Source organism: Leptomonas pyrrhocoris, assembly GCF_001293395.1.
Source record: "Leptomonas pyrrhocoris isolate H10 chromosome Unknown, whole genome shotgun sequence".
Lineage (NCBI taxonomy): Eukaryota > Euglenozoa > Kinetoplastea > Trypanosomatida > Trypanosomatidae > Leptomonas > Leptomonas pyrrhocoris.
In genome coordinates, this window is record NW_015438357.1 from 788,061 (window position 1) to 807,701 (window position 19,641).

Consider the following 19,641-nt stretch of genomic DNA (forward strand, 5'->3'; position numbering starts at 1 on the left):
TGCCTGGACGCCACTAACACGCTTAAACAAACATAACTGCTTGAAGCAAAAAAAAAAGGAGGTTTAGATCTTGAGACTTGTCACAATGCCGCCAAAGAGGAAGGGACACACCCTCAGGGGGAAGCAGAAGGTATTTCGACATGCCGTGGAGCATGTGCGCCTTGGACTCGGTCACACCGTTCTCGGCAACCTCAATCTCGGCCTCGCCGCCTCCGCCCCAAGCGCAGTCGACATCGGTTCTACTATCCAGCGTCCTGCCTTCTACGTCGAGCTGAATGAGCAGCTCCTCTCCCACAGCTCCAAGGACTTCAAGAAGTTCCGCTGGGAAGTGCTGGAGTTGTGCGAGACGGTCCCTCTTTTGCAGCTGCATCACCGACAACTCGCGCAGAAGCTGCTGGCGCGCCTCATGGACCGCGGCACGCACCGTGTAGGGGAAGAGGAAGACAACGAGGAGGCGAAGGGACGTCAGAAAAATACACGTAGGAAAACACCCGGCGGCGCCGATGAGGGCGCGACCACGCAGGCCTACGAAGCTTTTGCCCGGTTGACCATCGCCTTTGTGCGTGATATGGGCAGCAAGTTTCTGCCCTACTACCAAATTTTTCAGCAATCCATGCAAGCCGGCATGTACGACCAGTCTGGGCATCTCATCGTCGACACAGCGCGGCTGCAGCTCGTCTTCGCGGTGCAGGCAGCTTGGTGCCGGGAACTGCACAACTGCTGGGACGACCCTGCGCAACTCCCACTGGTGCGCCGCATTATTCAACAGTACGTAGGGCAGCTGCACGACACCAAGGAATATGTGCGTCGCCTCTCCGCCGAGCTGCTGGCGTTTCTGTGTCGCCTCTGCCGCCCCTTGCTGCCGCTGGTGGTGGAGGAGGCGTGCGGCGATGTGCTGCGCGCCTACGAAGAAACTGCCACAGAGGCCGCCGCCGCTGCCGCTGATGATCGGAGTGACGATGACAGTGCGGGGGAGCAGGAAGACAAAGAGGGCGAGGAAGAGGACGAAGATGCAGACAGCGACACACCGCCGTCCGCGACGTCGTCGTCGTCCTCCATCTGGACTGATTCGGCGCAGCTGCTCGACTTTACGCGAAGCACGTTGCCGCACCATCCGGTGGTGGACGGGCTGGTGTTCTTTGCGGCGGAGCTTTTCCGTGGTATGCGTGGTGCGTTGAGCTCGTCCTTTGAAACCCACTACGTCCGTCTCTTGTACGCGTTTCATCTGATGGAGCTGGACGATACGACGGAGGAGAAGACGAAGACTGTAGAAGCGGCAGCAGACGGCAGGAAAGAGGCGAAGAATGCCACTCCTGCGCGATCGACTGTGAATGTCGTGCGTGCCCTTCACCACCAGCGCCACCCTCTTGCCCCGCTTCTCGACGACGGTGATGATAACGACACGGACGCAGGCAATAGCGGGAGCAGCGCAAAGGACGCCGCAGTGTCGGCGCGCGGTCGCCGCAACGCCGATTTGCACACTACGCGCTGGTCGGCTGTCTTTGACATCGCTGGTGAGTCAAACACGACTGTGCAGGCAGAAGCTGTGGAGGAAGAGGAAGAAAGGGAAGGAACGACGCTGAGCAGCAGCGCTGATATCGCCGGCGCTCGTCGTCTACTGCGCCACATTGGATCCCACACGCTGGGGAGCGCGGCGGCCGCGGTGCTGCGTGAAACAAAGAGGCAGTCCTTGCTGCTTTCCCACGCACAAGATTCCTCTACCGACGAAGAGGACGATGAGGAGGTAAAAAATGACCAGGCCAACGACGAAGCCGCGGCCCATAGTAGTGTGCGGCCCAGCCACCGTGTACTCACGGCTGTTGTGATGTGCTTGAGGTGCTCCGCCGGTCCTGCGAGTGCGTCGTATGTGCAGATCCTCGTGTCGGTGATGAGCGCAGCCAACTTCGCACTCTGGGTGGACAGCCGGGAGGCACCTCTGTTGAAGCAGCTCGCCAAACAGCTGCTCTCTCTGCTCAAGCCTCGCTCGTCAGCGGAGGAAGCCGCACTACGCTTCGAACTCTCAGTGGCCGTTGACGAGGAAGGTTTCGCGGCGCGGTTGCTTGAGAGCGCCGCCGTCGTGCTACGTCTGCTGCTGCCGCTGTGCCTCTCGCCCTACCTTGGTGCGTCGCCGAAAAGAACCCCCACGTCCGACCACCTGCTGGAGCTGCAGCAGTGGTTCGTGCCGGTCGCCAAGGCGGCGGTGCAAGCGTGTGTGAAGGTGGCGACCGCCCCACCCCACAAGTCCAGGGTCGCACCCGAGGTGGATACAGCGTGTCAGCCGCAGGAAAAGGCAGAACAGATTCTTTTCGCGTTTGCGCAGGACGTCGCACAGAAGAATTACGCCTTCGCCATGGAGCAGGAGCGCCGCATCGCCGAGGAGGCGGACGTGCGCGGCATCGACACGCCAACGAAGACCTCGACCACAACGGCAACGAAGCGCAACAGCACCACCGACTTTCGCGAAGACGCCTACGTCTCAGGGGAGGAGGAAGGCGAGGAGGATGCAGGCGAGACCGGTACTGCCAGCAACAGCATCAGCCGTCCCCACAAGCCACACCGCGCGCACCATCAAGTCCCATCGCTCCTCACACCGTTTGCCCTCACGCTTCTTCACACCATTGGAACGGGTGTATGGCAACGTGCCACCGAGGATCTTCAGCGAATTGCCGGCGCCAGCAGTACGCCTTCCTCCTCTGTCGAAGCTGCGTCCATGATGGTTGTTGCTTTTCGCCACGCCAACGTCCAGCGAGCCGTGCTGTTGAGCCGACTTCTACAGGACCACACGCAGCATATGGCTGTCAGTCCATTGCAGCAGATGCTGCGGCTCAAGGCCATCTCGGCGGCTGCCGGCAACGCGGAAGGCAGTCGCAGCGCTGCAGCAGCAACAGTTGATAAAACGGCTTCGGCACGTGGCGTGCTGGAGAAGTTCGTGTTAGGGCTGTTGCAGTACTACAAGACTGCACAAAGCACTGGTCGCTCTTCTAGTCGAGAAGCGAGCGAAGCGATGTCCTACGTGTCATGTGCGCTCCCCCTCATTCAGCTCCTCGTCTCCGCGCCGGCCACCACAGCCAGCTCGGCCTCAGCTCCGGTGAAGTCGGCCTTGCTGGAGCTGCTGCAAAGCATTGAAGCGCGCGAGGACGAGTCGCACGATCAACGTAGCGACCAAAATGCGGAAGTGGCGTCGCCACACCGCAGCCTTCTCGATCCCGCGGCCTATGCGCTGTACGCCGAGGTCGCGGCGATGCTGGTGCAGCTCACCGCCGGCCTTTCAGGTGGCCGACGTAGCAGCAGCAGCACAAAATTGAAGAAGAACAAGGGAACATTGTCTGTTGCCACGAGTGGCGACATGAGCCACACAGAGGCGGAGCAGGAAGGGCTGCGACACTTGTGTCGTACAGTGGCCGTTCTTGTGCACGGCTTCCGGCAGCTTCGTGCAAGCCCGGACGCTGCGGGTGAAGCAGACTTGCCTGCTGCTGCCACCAACACCACGAGCACTGCTGTCTCTGATGATACGCGGGTGCAGCTCCTGCACGGTGCAGAAGTACTCCTACACGCCCTGTTGTGGATGCTGGGTCTTGACTCGGAGAGTCAGCACTACGACGAAGCACAAGAGACGTTGGCAGCAGCAGCAGCAGGAGGAGGCGAGGAGGTTTTGTCGGCGCACACGAAGAAAGCGCTGTCCACGCTGCACGCCGCGTTGCCTGCAAGCCTTCACGCGTCTTTTGTCCAGCATGTGCTGTTGGAGTGCGTGACGGCGCCGATCGCCGGTCTGCGGCTGCACGCCCTGCGTCTCCTGCGGCTGCTGTGTCATCCGTCCCTCACCGATGCACACCGTCTCGTCGGTGCGCCGGCGGTTCCGCTCGACATTCTCGACGCGCTTCTCCGTGCCGCCGAGTTCAACCCACTGTCGCACCGGGGCAATCTGGACGGCATGCAGCAGGCGCTATCACGTCTCTCGTTCAAAGTTGAATCCGGGGCCGTCACGAAAACCTTTGAGCGTGTCCTCATTGCTCGCACGGTAATTGGTTTTCTGTACATCAAGTTTACGGGTGCGTGGGAGACCGCCTCGAAGCTGTTGTGCTGGCTCGTGGCCCAGGAAGAGACGTCGATGGCCCATGCACGCGCGTTGCCAAAGGCAGAGGGCGACAATGATGGAAAATTCAAAGAGAACGATAAGGACGAGACAAACGAGACGGAGGACGCGCAACCTCGTCGGAAGCGGCTGGAGCCGGTCGTGTGGAACTCTGTCATCTGCGTGTACGCGCGGTCACTCATCTTGGGGGATGTAGTAGCCGGTACCACAGCATCCACCACAGCTGCTTCCGCTGCCGCCGTTGGAGGGTCGGAGGAGCAACGAGCAGAGGAAGAGCTCGAGGGCAACGCAGTCGCGGCGGACGGGTCGGATGCGTTGGCGGTTGCCGTCTGCGGTGCCCGTCTGGCTGAGTTGCCGTGCCTCTACGAGATTCGGCCGACAGACCAGCAGCGTCACGCCAAGGGCAAGCTGGTGAGCCGCGCCTTCTCCAGCGCACAGTACAGCACTTCTTCCTTCACACTTCTGGAGAGCACCAACGATGACTTTGAAGTTGTCCGGTGGGGACAACACTGGACAGCGTCGTCACGGCAACAGGTGAAGAAGAACAAGAGGGGCAACAACAGCAGCCTCGCAGCGGCTGCCCTGTACGCCACCTCTACCGACCGCTCTACCCTAGCGCAGACCTTTCTCTCCATCCTGGAGGCGATGGTCAAGACGGGCTCGGCGGTGGACCGCAAAGTCCGCCTGGTCGAGGACGTGGTGCTTGAGCTCGCCGCGGTGGAGCGCAACCGCCACCCGAGTGGCATCGACGCGTCGCAGGTGCGCCGGCTCGACCAGCGACTGGAGGTGGCGATGCGGGCGTGCGCAGCGGCGCCGACGGGTGTACTGACGGCGTCGCAACGCAAGCGCCTCTCTGACGCGGCCCAGCACGACATCGACGGCCGCAACGCGGAGCTGCAGGCTATTTTTGTGTCCTACGTATCGGAGGTGAATCCGCGGTTGCAGCGGGCGGCCGTGGACAACCTAAAGCGTCTCCGCGTGGAGCCGTACAGCACCTATCACGGGAAACTCACCCCTTACTGCGACACGATGAAGGCCCTCTTTGCGTTTTTGAGCACCTTTCATGTGGAGAGCGATGTGCCGTCGCACGACCGCGTGTCCTACGTCTCTGCCGCCTTGTCGCTCGCCTTGCCGAAGCTGTTGGCAAAGGTGTCGAAGGACAAGCTGAAGGATCAGGCGGTGCTGAGCCGTCGCTTGATGGGCTACCTGGAGCACCTGCCCCCGCAACCCACGCGTATCGGTGCCGCGAAGGACCCACTCGCAGAGGTCTTGGATCAGCTGCTTCATCGCCTCTTGGCGTTTGCGATGCCCATTGCTTCCGCCCCGTCCGCGTCGTCGGGGAGGGTCGACTCCTACGATTTTCTCACCAATGTCTGGGAGGGAATTGTGTACGGCGGGTGTGGCCTGCAGCCGCCCTCGTCGCAGCGGGGCGACACGACGGCATCAAACGGTAACGCTAGCGGTGACGTGCGTCGCCGCTCTGGCCTTCATGGCATCCGTCGTCTGGAGCGTCTCATGAAGCAGCTCAGCAGTGCCCTGCGGCTGCTGGAGGCGATGCTGCACGCCGTTGGCCAGCGCTTCTCCGTCTACGTCTCAACGTGTTTACACTTGGCGCTGCAGTCCTACCTGGTAGCGTGCAAACAGTGTTTACGCCACCCGATGGACGCGTTGATGGCGACGCTGTCGACGGATGCAAAGGACTCCGCCGCCACTCCTGGAGAAGAACGAGTGCGGCGCTGGTTGACTTTTTTGAATAAGTCCCTTGCCAGCAGTACGCTCTCCACCGCGCTCTCGCACGTCCGCCGCGCGGCGGTGTCGATTGTGGCGCTGCTGTCGGAGCAGTTCCCGGAGGAGGTGATGGACACCGTTCGTGACTGCAACGCCAATGACACCACGGCGCCAGCCTTTTCCCTCTTTGCGACGTACCTGCGGACGCTCTTTGACAACTCGAAGGGTACCACGCTCGATGGCGACGGTAGGCCGCTTGTGGCTGGTGGCCTGCGTTTGCCGTCGTCAGCCAGGAGCTCCGTGACTCCTGTACTGCGGCTCCTCATGGCGTGGGTGCGCAGCCCTGCTCTTCTTCCTCTCTTCCCTGCCTTTGCTGGTGTTGTGGTGGGCACCCTGGATGAAATCTTCGCCGTCAACGCTGCCGCGACGTCAGTGCACAAAGCCTCGACACAGGCCATATTCGAGGGTCTGCGTTGTGTGTCGGAGATGCTGAGTTGCGCCGATGAAGAGGTGGTGGAGATGCAGTTCTTTGACGGCGCAATCATAGCAAGACCATGCGCACGCTGCGCCACCGCTCGCAAAACAACAACACTGACGACATTCCGCAAGTGCTTCTTGGAGCAGCACATTGTCGGGGTCTTTACCTCACTTTACACCCTGCTCACCTCTGGCGCGGCGCGGGAGGAGGCAGAGGTTACGACGATGTCCACCACCACCACCACCACCACCAGTGCTGCGATGACCTCGTCGCCCAACAAGAGTGACGTTGCGGAGGACGAAAAAGGAGAAGCAGCGACGGCAGCGCTGGAGAGACGACGCCGTGTGCCCTCCTCGCAGTCGTCAAAGGGGCGGAAGAGCAGCAGCACCACCAGCAACAACGCTGCTCAGCGTGAAGGCAAGAGACGACCTACGTCCATCATGTCGCTTAGCGTGTCTGTGTGGCGCGAGGTGATGCGCACCGTCTCCCAGCTGACCCAGTTCCTGCGCACGGACGCCGCGGCCTCCACGTCGTCGTCGTTGTCGCTAGACAGCATGATCGGCCGCCTGCTGGAGCTCGCACTAAAAATGGTTGCGCACCCCGTCTGCATGTTCGACGCGTCCACCGCGCAGATGGTGACTGGCATGACGCAGACGCTGATGGAGCAAGTGCGCACGATTACGTACCGCGAGCACTGGCAGCCCCTCGTGCGTCTCTTCAACGTCGTACCCAACCCACAGGCCCGCCACTCCCTCTGCGCTCTTCTGTCCGTTGCGGTGGAGAAGCTGCCGTTGCCAGAGAGCAGCAACCCGCTCCCGCTGGCACAACGTCACGACGAGTCGCAGCAAGCGAAATGGTTCCACAAGCAGCTCGCCGCCACCGCCCGCGCCGTCAAGTGCCTCAACAGCTTCGAAAAGGAGGATACGTTCGACCGCTACGACTTTGAACTCCGCTACCACACCTTGCACTCTCTACACGACTTTTTTGCCCACTTTGGAAACTACGGCGCATTGCCGCGTGGCCGTCACAGCAGTAGCAGTGGTGGTGGTAATGGTGGCGGTGGCAACGGAAGTACGATCCGTAGGGAGCGGGCGTACGAAGGCGCGGAAGATGTGCAGCTGTCGCTGGACAAAGTCTACGCCCCGGTACTGGTGCCGGAAGCCGTGGCCGTGCTGGCCGCCAACGTCATGTTCTTCTTGCGCGACCCCGAGCAGACGATCCGCGCCTTGGTCCTGCCTCTGCTGCAATCCATGGTGCGCTACGCCTCCTTGGGCGGTCAGCGGCTGCCGGGCACCTCAGAAGGTCGCAGCAGCAGCATCGGCGGCGGCCATGCCAAGCGCAGTGCACCGACACAAGCAGGCGAGGCAGACGCTGTGTCAGCAGAGCAGAACTCTGCGGCGCGTGCCGCGCAGCAAGCGTACCGCACGCAGGTGCTGGAGACGATTCTGCGCCACGAAGTTCTCGGCTCTCTGCGGCGCGGCGTCGTGGCAAAAGATGTGCACATTCGCTGCGCTCACATGCAGGCCTTCGAAGGGTTCGCGCGCTACTTTGGCGCTGAGTTTCCCAGCTTTGCGCTGCTGTACTCACCGAACACGGAGCAGAACTTCTACGCGAACGTCGGTCACGTACAGCACCGCTCGCGCCTGCATGCCCTGGCGCTGCTGCGTCAGCACGCAGCCGAGATGAACGTGCGTGACGTGCTGCGTGTTTTTGTGCCGTTCACCATGAGTGCTGTGAAGGACTTCGCGGAGGGAAAACGCAATCAGGCGAACTTGACGGAGGGCCGCGCTCGCGGGTACTGCGATGCCGTTCTTCTCACCATCAGCTCCATCGCTGCGCGGCTGCCGTGGACCGCCTACTACCGCGTGCTGTCTCTCTTCCTGTCGAACGCGAGCGCCAACGCGAACTTGCGGGCAACGATGCTGCGTGGTGTGGTGCAGGTGCTGAACACGTTTCATTTTTTGGAGGACAACGAAGAAAAAGAAGGGGACGAGGCTGCGGATGGCAGCGAAGCTGGTGAGGACGAGGATGAGGTGAACGACGCCGATGACGCGGTGCGGGCGGAGCTGACGGCGAAGCAGCGCGAGTTCCGCCACGCCAAGGTGATGCGGGTGTTGGAGGCGGACGTTCTGCCGCAGCTTTATAGCTACCTTGGCGACAAGGAGTCCAAGTCGATGACCGGGAAGGGGTTGGCCAGTCAGCACAGTATCACCACCGTGCGTCGCGAGCAGCAGCGCGAGGATGCCGCCTCGGCGCAGATGAAAAACGCACTGCTGCAGCTGCCCGTCGCGATGGCCATCACGAAGATCGTGAAGCACTTCCCAGAGGACCGCTTCAACGTCCACGTGGACCACCTGCTGGACGAGCTCATCAAGAAACTGCGCACGAAGAACGACAAGCATCGCGACAGCGCACGCCGAATTCTTGGCGCGATGCTGCAGGAAACTGGGCCGTCGAAGCTGAAGTTTGTCGTGACGAAGCTGAAGGACAATTTAGTACACGGCTACCAGCTGCATGTGCTCGGCTACACCGTCGTCACGCTGCTCTACCAGCTCTACGAGCCGAACAGTCAGCTCTTGCATCCCCACCAGTCCAAATCCGCTGCGTCATTCACCTCGCACGCACGCGGCGTTGTTCACGATCCCGCGCAGGAAGCCCTTGAAGAAGCAATGAGGCAGAAGCGGTCGATCAGCGAGGGAGAGCAAGCGCCGCGCCGAGCGAGGCTGGAGCGTGATACCGCCGGCAAAGATGACAAGGCAGCGGAGGCAGTGATCGCAGTGGATGAGGACGCTGCGGTGGAGCAGGCCGAAGAAGCTCTCCTGCGTGAGCTTGGCACCTCGACGCACGCCGACTTCGACTTCCAATACGGCGTTGACTGCCTCACGAAGGTGATGGAGGACTTGCTCCTGATTTTCCTGGATGACTACCTCGGTGAGGTCGGCATTCAGAAGGAGCAGGTGGAGGTAATGAGCACCATGGTGGAGGTGAAGCGCAACCGTGCCCTGCAAGGTTTTGCTTTCCTCGGCAAGCACTGCGATGCGGCCACCGTGATGGAGGCGTTCCTCCACCGCATCACCTGGGTGCTCACCCCGCCGTCCGACAACGTCGTCAGCACCAGCGAGCTGCACGGCAGCGCGCGCGTCCGCTCCTTGTTGGCGCAAGAGATGAAGAGCAAGTACCTCACCGTCGGTAAGGGTGGAAGCGTGGACTTGGTTTTTGTGAACAAGGTGCGCCTGCTCGCCGTTCGCGTGGCACGGTCCCTCATGACGAACCCGACCATGTCCGTCGAGAAGTCGTTTGAACAGGTGCGCCGCTCCCTCGAGCAACACAACCGCACCCGCGAGGAGAAAGTCCGCGACTTTGAAGCGAAGGACGGCACACGGCGCATTCGCGGCAACGCACACCTCATTTTGCACAAGGCAGATCGGCACAGCCGCAAGGAGCAGCTCGACCAAAACTTCCTCGTCGCCGCCGTGCCGGAGCGGGTGGATGCGGACTTCAGCGCGCACACCGTTTTGGCGACGCAGCAGAAGCAAAAGCTGCGCGTTTACCGCGGACGCTACGGCAAGGAAGTGAAGGAGGCCGCCAAGAACTTCTACCGCGAAGATCCCGTCACGGCGGTGGTGCTCGACACCTTGGACGAGTTCCTCTTGAAGTTCCTCCTGAGCGTTCTGAAGCAAGTGCTGGGTATCGGCAAGGAGAAGCACTACTCCAAGGCGGCCATGAAACTGGACATGCTCCGCCATCACCGTGAGCAACAGCGGCAGAGGACAAAGAGCGCGGACGAGGATGAGGGCGAGGCAGAAGACAACGGCGAGGCGGGGAGCGAGCAAACCGAAACCGCACAGGAAGGCGATGGTGCTGCCGAAGATGAGGAAGAGGAGACGGCCGCCGTAGCCAACGACGACGGCGACGAAGACGGCCTCGGTGCTTTTGCGGAAGCGCAGACCGTCGCAGAGGGAGAGACGGCAACCTCGCAGAAGCAGCGGAGGGCAAACAAGCCGACGCGAAGGGCGAGCAATTCTGGTGATGGGAGTAGCAGCACTTCTACTGCTGCGGCTCTCTTGGCGCCTGGCAGTGACCTCACCGTCACCTTCACTCATGAGCACCGCAGCCTGCTCGAATCGCTCGTGTCGGTGGTGCTGACGTGCTTGCAGGGCGAGGGCAGCGACGCGGTGGTGGCGAATGCTCTGGACTGCTTGCTGGCTCTCGTCTCCCTCCGCCCGCCCCTCAACGCGGTCAACGACCTACAGAAGGAACTGTTTGAGACCGTGACGAGCTTCATCGAGCGCGGCTCCGTCATTAAGCAGCGCGCCATCCGCCTGACCGCGGCAATGGTGGCGCACCAGAAGTATGTTGTGTCCGAGGCGAACGCCGTGCAGCTTGTGAAGCTTGTTCGCGCGGAGGTGATGGAGCGTAACGAGTTCATGTCCGTCTCCTTGAGTCTTCTCTACGCTATCCTCGGAAAGCACGTGCACATCGCCGAGGTCTACGACCTGATGGACGTCATCACAGAGCTGCTGCTGCACTGGAGTGCGCATCGGACCATTCGCCGCCGCTGTATCCTCATCTTGACGCGCTTTCTGCTGGAGTACCGCCTCACGCCGGAAAAGTTTAAGTCCCACATTGACATGTACTGCCGCAACCTCGATTACCCCGAGCTGACGGGCCGAACCGCGCTGCTGGAGCTGCTGGATGCGCTCATCGTGCGCCTGCCCGCCGTCATATTGCGCGATGAGGCTCCTGTCCTCCTCGTCCCCCTCGCTGCAACGGTTACGGGGAGTGAGTGGGTGGAGTGCCGCCGACAGGGCGGGGCGGTGCTGCAGCACCTTGCGCGGTACGCCGGCGTGGACGTGCTGGTGCCGGTGCTGTCAGCGTGGATGGCTGCCGCACAGCCGCGGGCGACGCGCAGCATGGCCGTGCAGACCTGGGCCACCATTGTCCCCGCCCTTTCTGAGTTCTACGAACTCAGCGGCGAGCACCAGCAGCAGGGAGCGGACGACGACGGCGGTGACGCAGAGAGTGCTGCTGCGAGGGAGGAAAACCGAGCGGCCTTCCAGGCGTGTTGTGCCTGGTCGCTCGAAACTGTTCTGGAGGGCTGCCTCTACGATCAGCTCGCCGCCTCGGGTCGCAACAAGAGGCTCGACCAGCTGTCCTCCAAGGCAAAGGAGAAGGTGGAGCTGGAGGGGTGGGCGTATGTCTTTTACAGCCTGCGCGCCACCGAAGCCATGCTGACAGCATTGCCTGAGGAGCTGTACCCGCTGCTCGCGCCACGCCTGTTGCCACACATCACGGACACGTTGATGATACACGCCCACCCATGGGTGCGGGCGGCGGCCACCCGCATCCTGCGCCATTACCTGTACACGTTCGTGGAGCGCCGGTGCCGCTACCTGCAGGAGGATGTGTGGCATCACCTGGCCACTCAGACGGAACGCCTCGCGGGGCACCACATCGTCGCCGATCCAGCAGACAGCAACGAGACCCTCCTCTACATGTTTGACACGGCGAGGTGCAGTGCCAAGACTGCCATTGCCGATGCGATGAAAACCTTGCAGACCTTTGCTAGCACGCTGAGGCGGGTGTTGGGCCTCGTGAGCGCGTCGGATGTGACGATGGAGATGTACAACGCGCACCGCGCCATCGCCGATCCGGCACGCGGAGAGCTGCTCAAGATCGCCGTCTACGTGTTGCGCGCCATGGCTGACGTCTCGCTCTTCGTCCTCACACAAACTGGTCTTGCTGCTGCTGCAGCCACTACGGCCTCCGCCGCGATTACCGACGGCGCTGCGCCATCGTCCGCACCCCCGCAGCGCCGTCTACGTGCGTATCAGGACGTCCAACAGCGCGTTCGCACGACCTACGTCGCCCTCCAGCATCAGCTGCACTCCCTGATCACCCCGGTGGTGCAACAGAACAGTCTCGTGAACTACATGGTGCGCAGTGCGACTTTGATACAGCTGCTTGGTGGGTGGATATCTGTTCTGCCTCACGAAGCATCTGACGAGGACGAGGAGGGAGAGGGCGATGCACGTCAGCTGCACGACACGTACAATGCACAGGTGCGCTGGATGTCGCAGCAGCTGCTCTGCCCCACAACGATGCTGCAGCAGTGCACCCTGCCGTTGCTGGCGCTGGGGCTGCGTGCAAAGCCCATCTCCGAGAAGGTGTCACTCATCGCCTACCAAGTGACCACCGTGGTGGAGCAGCAGCTGGAGGAGCGTCGCCACGAGCTGACCACGCCGACTACCACGCACATTCCTGCCACAGACGCCGACGTGTCTGTTGGCAAGAAGCGGCAGCGCGAGGAGAGGAAGAAGGATGCGGCGGAGCTGGGCGAAGAGAACAGCTACGGCGTTCCGTTTGATGACGTTCTGGTCTCCCTCAAGACCCAACTCGCCAACATCCATGACGCTCGCCGGGACCAGCAGGTGGTGCTGAACGCGAAGAAGGCGCAGAAACGCAGCCGTCGGCAAATGGAAATGGAGAGCAGGCAGCAGCAACGGCGCAAAGGACGTCCGTTATTGACAAAAGGCCGCTGACGTCGCCTCAGCGACGAAGGAGAAGAAGCCTGTGGGTGCAATCTAGCCGCACCGCCGCGGGGCTCAAGAAGATACCTTCCCCCCCCCGCGCGCGCGTTTCATACGTAGAGTTTAAAAGCTGAAAGAATAACACGTTGGTGTTATTATCTTGAATCTAATCGCTGTTGTCTTTTTTTTCTCTTTAAATAAGAGTAACTCCAATCAATCTTTCGAATAAGCGTTGCAACGCATTTGTCCCGTAATTCCTTAACGCGTAACTTGACCAAAAGAAAGAAAAGTTCATTATTGTCAGTAGTATGATGAACCAACGCTGCGCATCCTGAAGGACAGCGTCTGGGGATTTGGATATCAGTACAACTAAGAAAGGATGGCAGAGGTGCCATTTGGCGCGGTCGCTGTTCTCAGCAGCGGCATTTTAGCGGAGGCCGGTGTTGTTGTTCGGGGTCCAAAAAGAAACACCATGGAAAGATGTTGTGATTATTGTTCTCTTGAACTCGTCTTTCTCCTTCTTCTTTTTCATCCTACTCTCCTTTCTCGACGCTTTCACCTTTGCGAGTGAAACGCGGCTCCGTGCGCTTTGTGGTCACATTTTGAGTGTTACGGGTTTTCTTGGTTGCCCGGAATAGCCTCGGGCGAACTGCTTTACAGAAACAAAAAGGATGACAATAAACTAAAAAAGCCGCACGTGTTTCATCAACTCGCGAGCGTGTCTTACTGACTTTGTCGCACCCATTAATTATCGTTGTGGGTGAGATTTGCCTAAAACATCTAAAGCTTTTCATCTCGGTAACACAGAAGTTTGCCATCGCAGTTCGCGCGCGCACGTACACACACACACACACAACGAAAAGAGGGGGGAAGTGTGGCATGTACGCAACGTACATATCTACAACGCGTTCTTCGAGCTGCCATCTCTTTTTCCCCCCTCTCTCAACATACGGTGTGCTTCTATTTTTTCCTTCTCTTTTTACGGTTCTCTTCCAAGGAGGAGGATAAAGAAGGAAGAGGACACTCTCTTATACATCGCAACTCCCCTATTCTATCTTTTCGTTTCGTGAGTGTTGCGCTCTTTTCACACGCGTTTGGGGCACTCTTCTGTGCCTTTCCTTTAGACCTGTACCGTTATTCAAACTTAGTAGCACTTTCCGTTTTGCCTGACATAGATCGTTGCTGATTCTTCGGGAGGTCTTTTTTTATTATTGAGGTGCAACTGCTCTTCCGTCTTGAAAACATATAATGCCGGCAAAGAAGGCGCGTGCAGCTGCGGCAACGTCATCTAACTCAGGGCCTACTGCCCCGGTGCGTCTTCGAAAACGAAGTTCGTTAAATGGCACCGCAAACGGCAGCGAGGCAACTCCTACACCTTCCAACGCGACCGCCACAGCAGCATCGACAGTAACAGCAGCATCAGCACCAGTCAAGAAAACCACGGCAAAAACACGCATCTCAGTCACCTCTACCTCCATCGTCGCTCAACAGGCAGCGTTAGCAACAGCAACAGCAGTCCCCGGATCCAGCGCGGGGACTGCAGCCGCGAATGCCCTACGAGCACGGGCGAGTGCCAGTGGACACCCCGACCTACGCGCACCTGCTCGTAGCATCACGGAAACCTCAACTAGAGCTGTTGTGAACGGTACCAGCGATATCCATAGTAGTGGTGGTGGTGTTGCCCATCACACGGTTGGAGCTACGGCAGGACCCTCCCCAAACCACAAAGCAGTGTCTACAACGCCGAGGTCCGCTGTCTCTGCCGCCTCCAAGACCAGAAATCACCCCGTCGCTGCGACGCAGACAACGGCGGCTGCGAGTTCCGACCCGCCAGTCGCCGCAACCTCACCAACTCCACGAAGTGGCACATCTCACGTCGCCGCTGGGGTCGGCGGCATCAGCGACAGCGGCAGCGCGCCGTTCTCTGCTGCACCAGTCGCACGTCGCCAGAGGGGCAGCATTGGTGCTGCCGCAGCAGCGCCAGGGAGCAGCGGAGCACCCACCACCGCCGCCGCATCCTCTTTTTCCAATGCCTCTCCGGCCCCCTTAATTCGAACCACCAAGGCCAGCGCCTCCGCCACGTCCACGCTTCCACACGTAAGTCAGCGTCCCGATTCCGCTGCGCGCCCAGGCCCGCCGACGCCGCGGCCCCCCGACCCAGCGGCTCCCAGCACAGGCACAGCGCAGCCCTCGCACAGTGGTGAGGCGGGTAGCGGTGGGAGTACCACCGCAGCGGTTGGCGCGCGGCCTCGTCGCACCAGTGCCACCAGCGACTCTGGCAGCGCCACTCACACCGTCAATACTGCCCCAGTTCCTGCCTCTGTGTCTGCCGCGGTCAGTGAAGCTCCCTTTGCACCACCGGTGTCGTCGTTGACAGCCGCGGACACTCGCGCCGCTGCTGCTGCTGCTGCTGTAGCTGAACCAAAGCGCGAGGAGCAGCACGACCACAGCAGCGGCGCGGCTCCCCGGATGGCTCGAAAGCGCACCAGCGCAGGCACAGCCCTCAACGCCAAGCCGAAAACCCCGTCAGCCACCCATTTCACTGCTACAACGGGTTCCGTCACTTCTGGAACACAAGCAGCTGCAACGGCAGCAGCAGCACATTCCTCCGTAGAGGAAGCAGCAAAGGAAAATGTGACGCATCGCAGCAGCGAAGCCGAAACGGCGGCCCCATCCGCGCGCCCATCCGGCACGCTCCCCTCTCATCGGTCTTCGGGACGAGTATCGGTCAGCATCCCAACCACCGCCGCCAACACCGCTCCACCGACGCGCGACCCGTCCGTCGCCCAACCGCAACACGGCAGCACCACCGCGGCAACAGCGGCAACGGCGCCTTCCAACGCGTTAGAGAGTGAAAGCCCCACCTTCCCAGCGCTGAGCATTGCAAAGGGAAGCGGGAGTGAGCTCGAACGCTCTACTCTTGGCATCGCCGCAACCACGCGACACAACGCCGTCGCACCACTGAGTAATCTTCCCCGGCATTCGCACGGGCCTGTCGTGTCAGAGGCGTGGACACGGAGCATCATCAAACCCGGAGACGAGCAACTGCTGTACGCACCCGCCAATGCCGCCTTCGCGCGAACGTCGTCGGGAATGACCAAGAGCTGGCCACGAGGCGCTGCGAGTGTTGTGCGAAACGACAGTAAAGATCGCTCCTCCCTGCAAGATCCGCAGCTGCGCCGAGCGCAGCTGACCGTGCTGCAGCAACGGCACATCGCGACGCCCTCGCCGGATCGTCGCAGCACACGAGGCTCTGCTACTGACAGAGGATCCAGCTCCCAGTTTGGGTCCACCGTGAAACGCAGTGGCACGCGTCTGCAGCAGCTGCGCCACGAGGCAGAGGAACGCCGACGCTCTCTCAACGCCACCTTGTCGACGCCGAGCAACGTGGACGGTTCTGCGGTGCGAGCGCACGGCCCGATGGTGAACGTGGGAGCTGGCGGGGGGCCCAACTCCGCTTCCCCGACGCCGTCGCGTATGTCAGATGCCTCCGTCAACACGGGCATCGGCGGTGGCGGTGGTGGTAGTCGGCTCAGCGCGGGCACACCAATGTCACGGCGCTCCACCGGCAGCAACGAGATTCCCATGGAGCGCATTCCCGGCGCTGCGTCCGTCGTTGGCGGCCCGTTCCGCCAAACCCCACCCGGAGTCAGCGGCCCGCACGTGCAGCAGCAGCAGCAGCAGCAGCAACTACAGCAACGGAACTCACCGGCGCTCTCGCTCTTCGCGCGCCCGTCTCCGCGCGTCTTCGCCACTCCTAGCCCGCGCGGCAGCACCAACGCAAGTGGGGTGCCCGGAATGATGGTGACCTTTGGTGTGAGCAACGCGCCGTACTACACTGGAAATGAAGAACTGACGAAGCTGACTCGGGTCCGGGAGGACATGTTGCGCGCACTCTTGCTCTCCACCACCACCTCGGGGGCGCCAGCTGCTGCGAAGATCAAAGACGAGGGCAGCACCACTACCTCGCTCAGCAACTCCGGCTCTTCGCTGCCCACCTTGCACGCCGACCCGCGCGTTGGGGAGGCCATCAGGACTGGTGGGGGTTCTCCCTCCGCGGCGAAGCGCCCGCGACAGCGCATCTACGGTGTCGGCATCCGTTCCGATGCAAACGGTGAGGCAATGGTGTCTCCGCAGAAAGGCCCTGTTGCTGACGTGCCGAAGCCACGGGGACGGATGAGCAGCAGCAGTGCCGAGGCCATCTTGGTCTCCTCGATGCGTCAGAAGCCCTCCGCCGCACAGGCGGCGGCGGCGGCGGGTGCCGGGGGACCACAACTCTCTCCATCGCGAAGCCCGGCCGCAGGTGGTGAAGGAAGTGGGTCGGGTACCACCGGCTCTGTCGCGCGGCCGAAGCTGAGTGCCACGGCGCTCGGTGCGACGGACTCGTCGTTTTCCACCACCAAATCAGCCACTCGACTGCCGCGACGATCGGCGGTGATGGTGGCGCTGGCCAGTCTGCAGCCGGCCAACACGTTGGGAGAACGTACCCGCACTGAGCTGGTCCAGCAGGCCGAGGAGTCACATAAGACGATGGCAACGCATCCTGGTAGCGGTACCGAAACGACTGCGGCGGCGGCGGTTGTTTCAGGGCCACTGAAGTCGGCCCCCATCTCCTTTGAGGAAGCCACCCGTCGTCTTCTCATCGATCCTTTCTTTCCCCTCGTCAGCGAGGAGAACTATCAGCGGTTGGTGCTGCAGAACGACGAGTACAACGAGCGCAAGGCGCTGATCATGCGCATCTGCGCCGTGTCACCGCCGAAGTCGTCCCCACTGCCGCCAGTAGGAGGAGAGGAGGAAGGCGGGCAGCCGCGTCACTCCGCCACCGTCGGACCGAAAGCCGCGCGTGCGTTGGAGATGGACCTGGCAGAGGCGGACGAGGCGATGATCGCCCTTTCAGCGGTGCCTGCGGACGCCACAGCAGCAGCGGCAACGGTCTCAGCTATGCCTGCCTCCCTCTCCCTCTCGACCACGTCACCGGGCGGCAACACGAATCACAGCAACGCTGTCGGCGCTGCACCGCGTCGCCCGTCGGTGCAGTACGGCGGACCCACCGCTCACCCTTCCCCGTCGCAGACTCGCACACGCTCGCCGTCGCCTGGCGTGCCGCCCACCTCACCGCCACTCGCGGCCTCGTTAAACTCACCGTCCTCGGCGCCGGCGCCAGCGCGCGAGAGTAAGTTGCTTGTGAATGCGGTGATGCCGTCGGAGAAGACGGGGCCTATCAAGCCTCTGGCGCTGAACACGGCGTGGTACACTCCCTCTGTGGCACCGGCAGACGCGGCTCAATCCGGCGCCGTCCAGGCGCTGTTAAGCCCCACCATCCTGAGCAACGGCCCGGGCAGCCCGGCTAGCAACTCGCCACGGCGTGCGTTCTCGCGCAGCCCGTCGGCGAGTCGGTCGTCATCGCATCACGCCACCCGACGCGGCTCCCTCTTCCACGGTGCACAGCAAAGCACGTCGGCTGCCGCTGTCCCGGCAAGTGAGAGTGTCAGCAGCGATAGCGAGAGCACCGCGTCGGATGAGGTGGTAGATGCGGCAGAGACGGTGCTGCGGCGGATGCTTCCCCGCTGGGGGCCCTTCCAAACCCCCGCGGCGACCCCCCCTCCGCCGCCCGCGGCGCCAGCAAACGCGACCCCCTCCTCTACCCGGCAGCGCCGCAACTCCAGCAGCACCACCTCCACGAGCGCGTCCAGCGTGCACAGCACGGGACGGAAGGGAAAGAAGACCGGAGAGAGCAAGGGCGGCGCCGCCACTGCCAAGGAGTCGGTGGCCCCCACGACCACGACTATGACCACGTCCGTGCTTCCACCGGCAGTGTTGAAGGAGCTGGAAGCCTACGTACACTTCTTTCTCAAACGCTTTCGCAATGCCGACGCGGCCACCATGGAGGAGCTCGGCGACGCGCCGGAGACGCCGCTGGCACTGCAGCGCGCTATTCGCCAAAGCCTCCGCTTGTCCTGCGGCAGTGCCGCCGATGACGGGGCGGCCGAAGACGTGGAAGGCCTCGCCACAGAACTACAGGACCCGCTCGACGACGGCAGCTTTCACCGCCAGAATGTGCAGTACGTTCTCGATCTCTTGGGCTCGTTGCTGCAGATGCAGGACTCGTTCTGCGAGGACGTCAGCAGCGGGGGGCGTGCGACGGCGCGCGGGACACAGGACACAAAGCAGAGAAAGGCCAAGCTGACGGAGACGGACTTCCTCGCCAAGGTGATGTCTCACCCTGCGCTAGACAGGAGCGGACAGGACGACGACGCAGATAATGCGCAGAAATCTGGGATGGGCAACAACGTGACGCGCAGCGAGCGAAAGCCGCGTGTGCGTCCGGTGTTGAAGCTGCATTACCCCGAGCTGCACGCAGTTGAGCTGATGTTCGCAAATCTCGCTGATGATGCTGCTACCACTGCAGAAGGGAAGAACTGACCAACGCTTTGACGGCTTCATGCCTGGTTTCTGGGGGGGGGGGGGTCGGATGTGTGCGATTCGGTAAGGGATGTGTGTGTGTGCGCGTGTGTGTCTACAAGTCCTGGAGACAACTTCCGTACAATTTTAGATTCGAATTATTGCTAACGTAGAACTTCAAAATAACTCAATACCTCACGGGAAATAGCCGTGAGGGAAGAGAAAAAAAAATACTTTGGTATTCTTCGGCCCACGTGTTTGTGTTCATCACTGCTATTCATCGTGGTATTTAATTCGGTGGATTAGCGCTGGCGACTGCTTTCGCTATTGATATGTGTATTCAAGCGATGAAAACGAAATGACGTAAAGTATGTAACAGTAACATCCCTCCTCCAAGCTTTCCATAACGT

The 19,641-nt window shown here is 61.4% G+C and overlaps 2 protein-coding genes across 3 annotated transcripts; both read left to right on the top strand.

Annotated features, from left to right (window-relative positions):
* Positions 1-85: 85 nt before the first annotated feature.
* ABB37_00236 (hypothetical protein) lies at positions 86-12,841 on the top strand (the record flags this gene model as incomplete). Its single annotated transcript, XM_015796365.1, has 1 exon — positions 86-12,841. The coding sequence occupies one exon, from the start codon at positions 86-88 to the stop codon at positions 12,839-12,841; it is 12,756 nt and encodes a 4,251-aa protein (XP_015664373.1).
* Positions 12,842-13,465: 624 nt separating this feature from the next.
* Positions 13,466-19,252, top strand: ABB37_00237 (hypothetical protein; the record flags this gene model as incomplete). 2 transcript variants are annotated; one of them, XM_015796366.1, is made up of 1 exon in its annotated part: positions 13,466-19,252. In XM_015796366.1, the coding sequence occupies exon 1, from the start codon at positions 14,078-14,080 to the stop codon at positions 19,250-19,252; it is 5,175 nt and encodes a 1,724-aa protein (XP_015664374.1). In that variant the 5' UTR covers positions 13,466-14,077. The 2 variants fall into 2 exon arrangements, with proteins under 2 accessions (XP_015664374.1, XP_015664375.1); XM_015796367.1 differs by having other exon boundaries at positions 13,952-19,252.
* Positions 19,253-19,641: the final 389 nt, after the last annotated feature.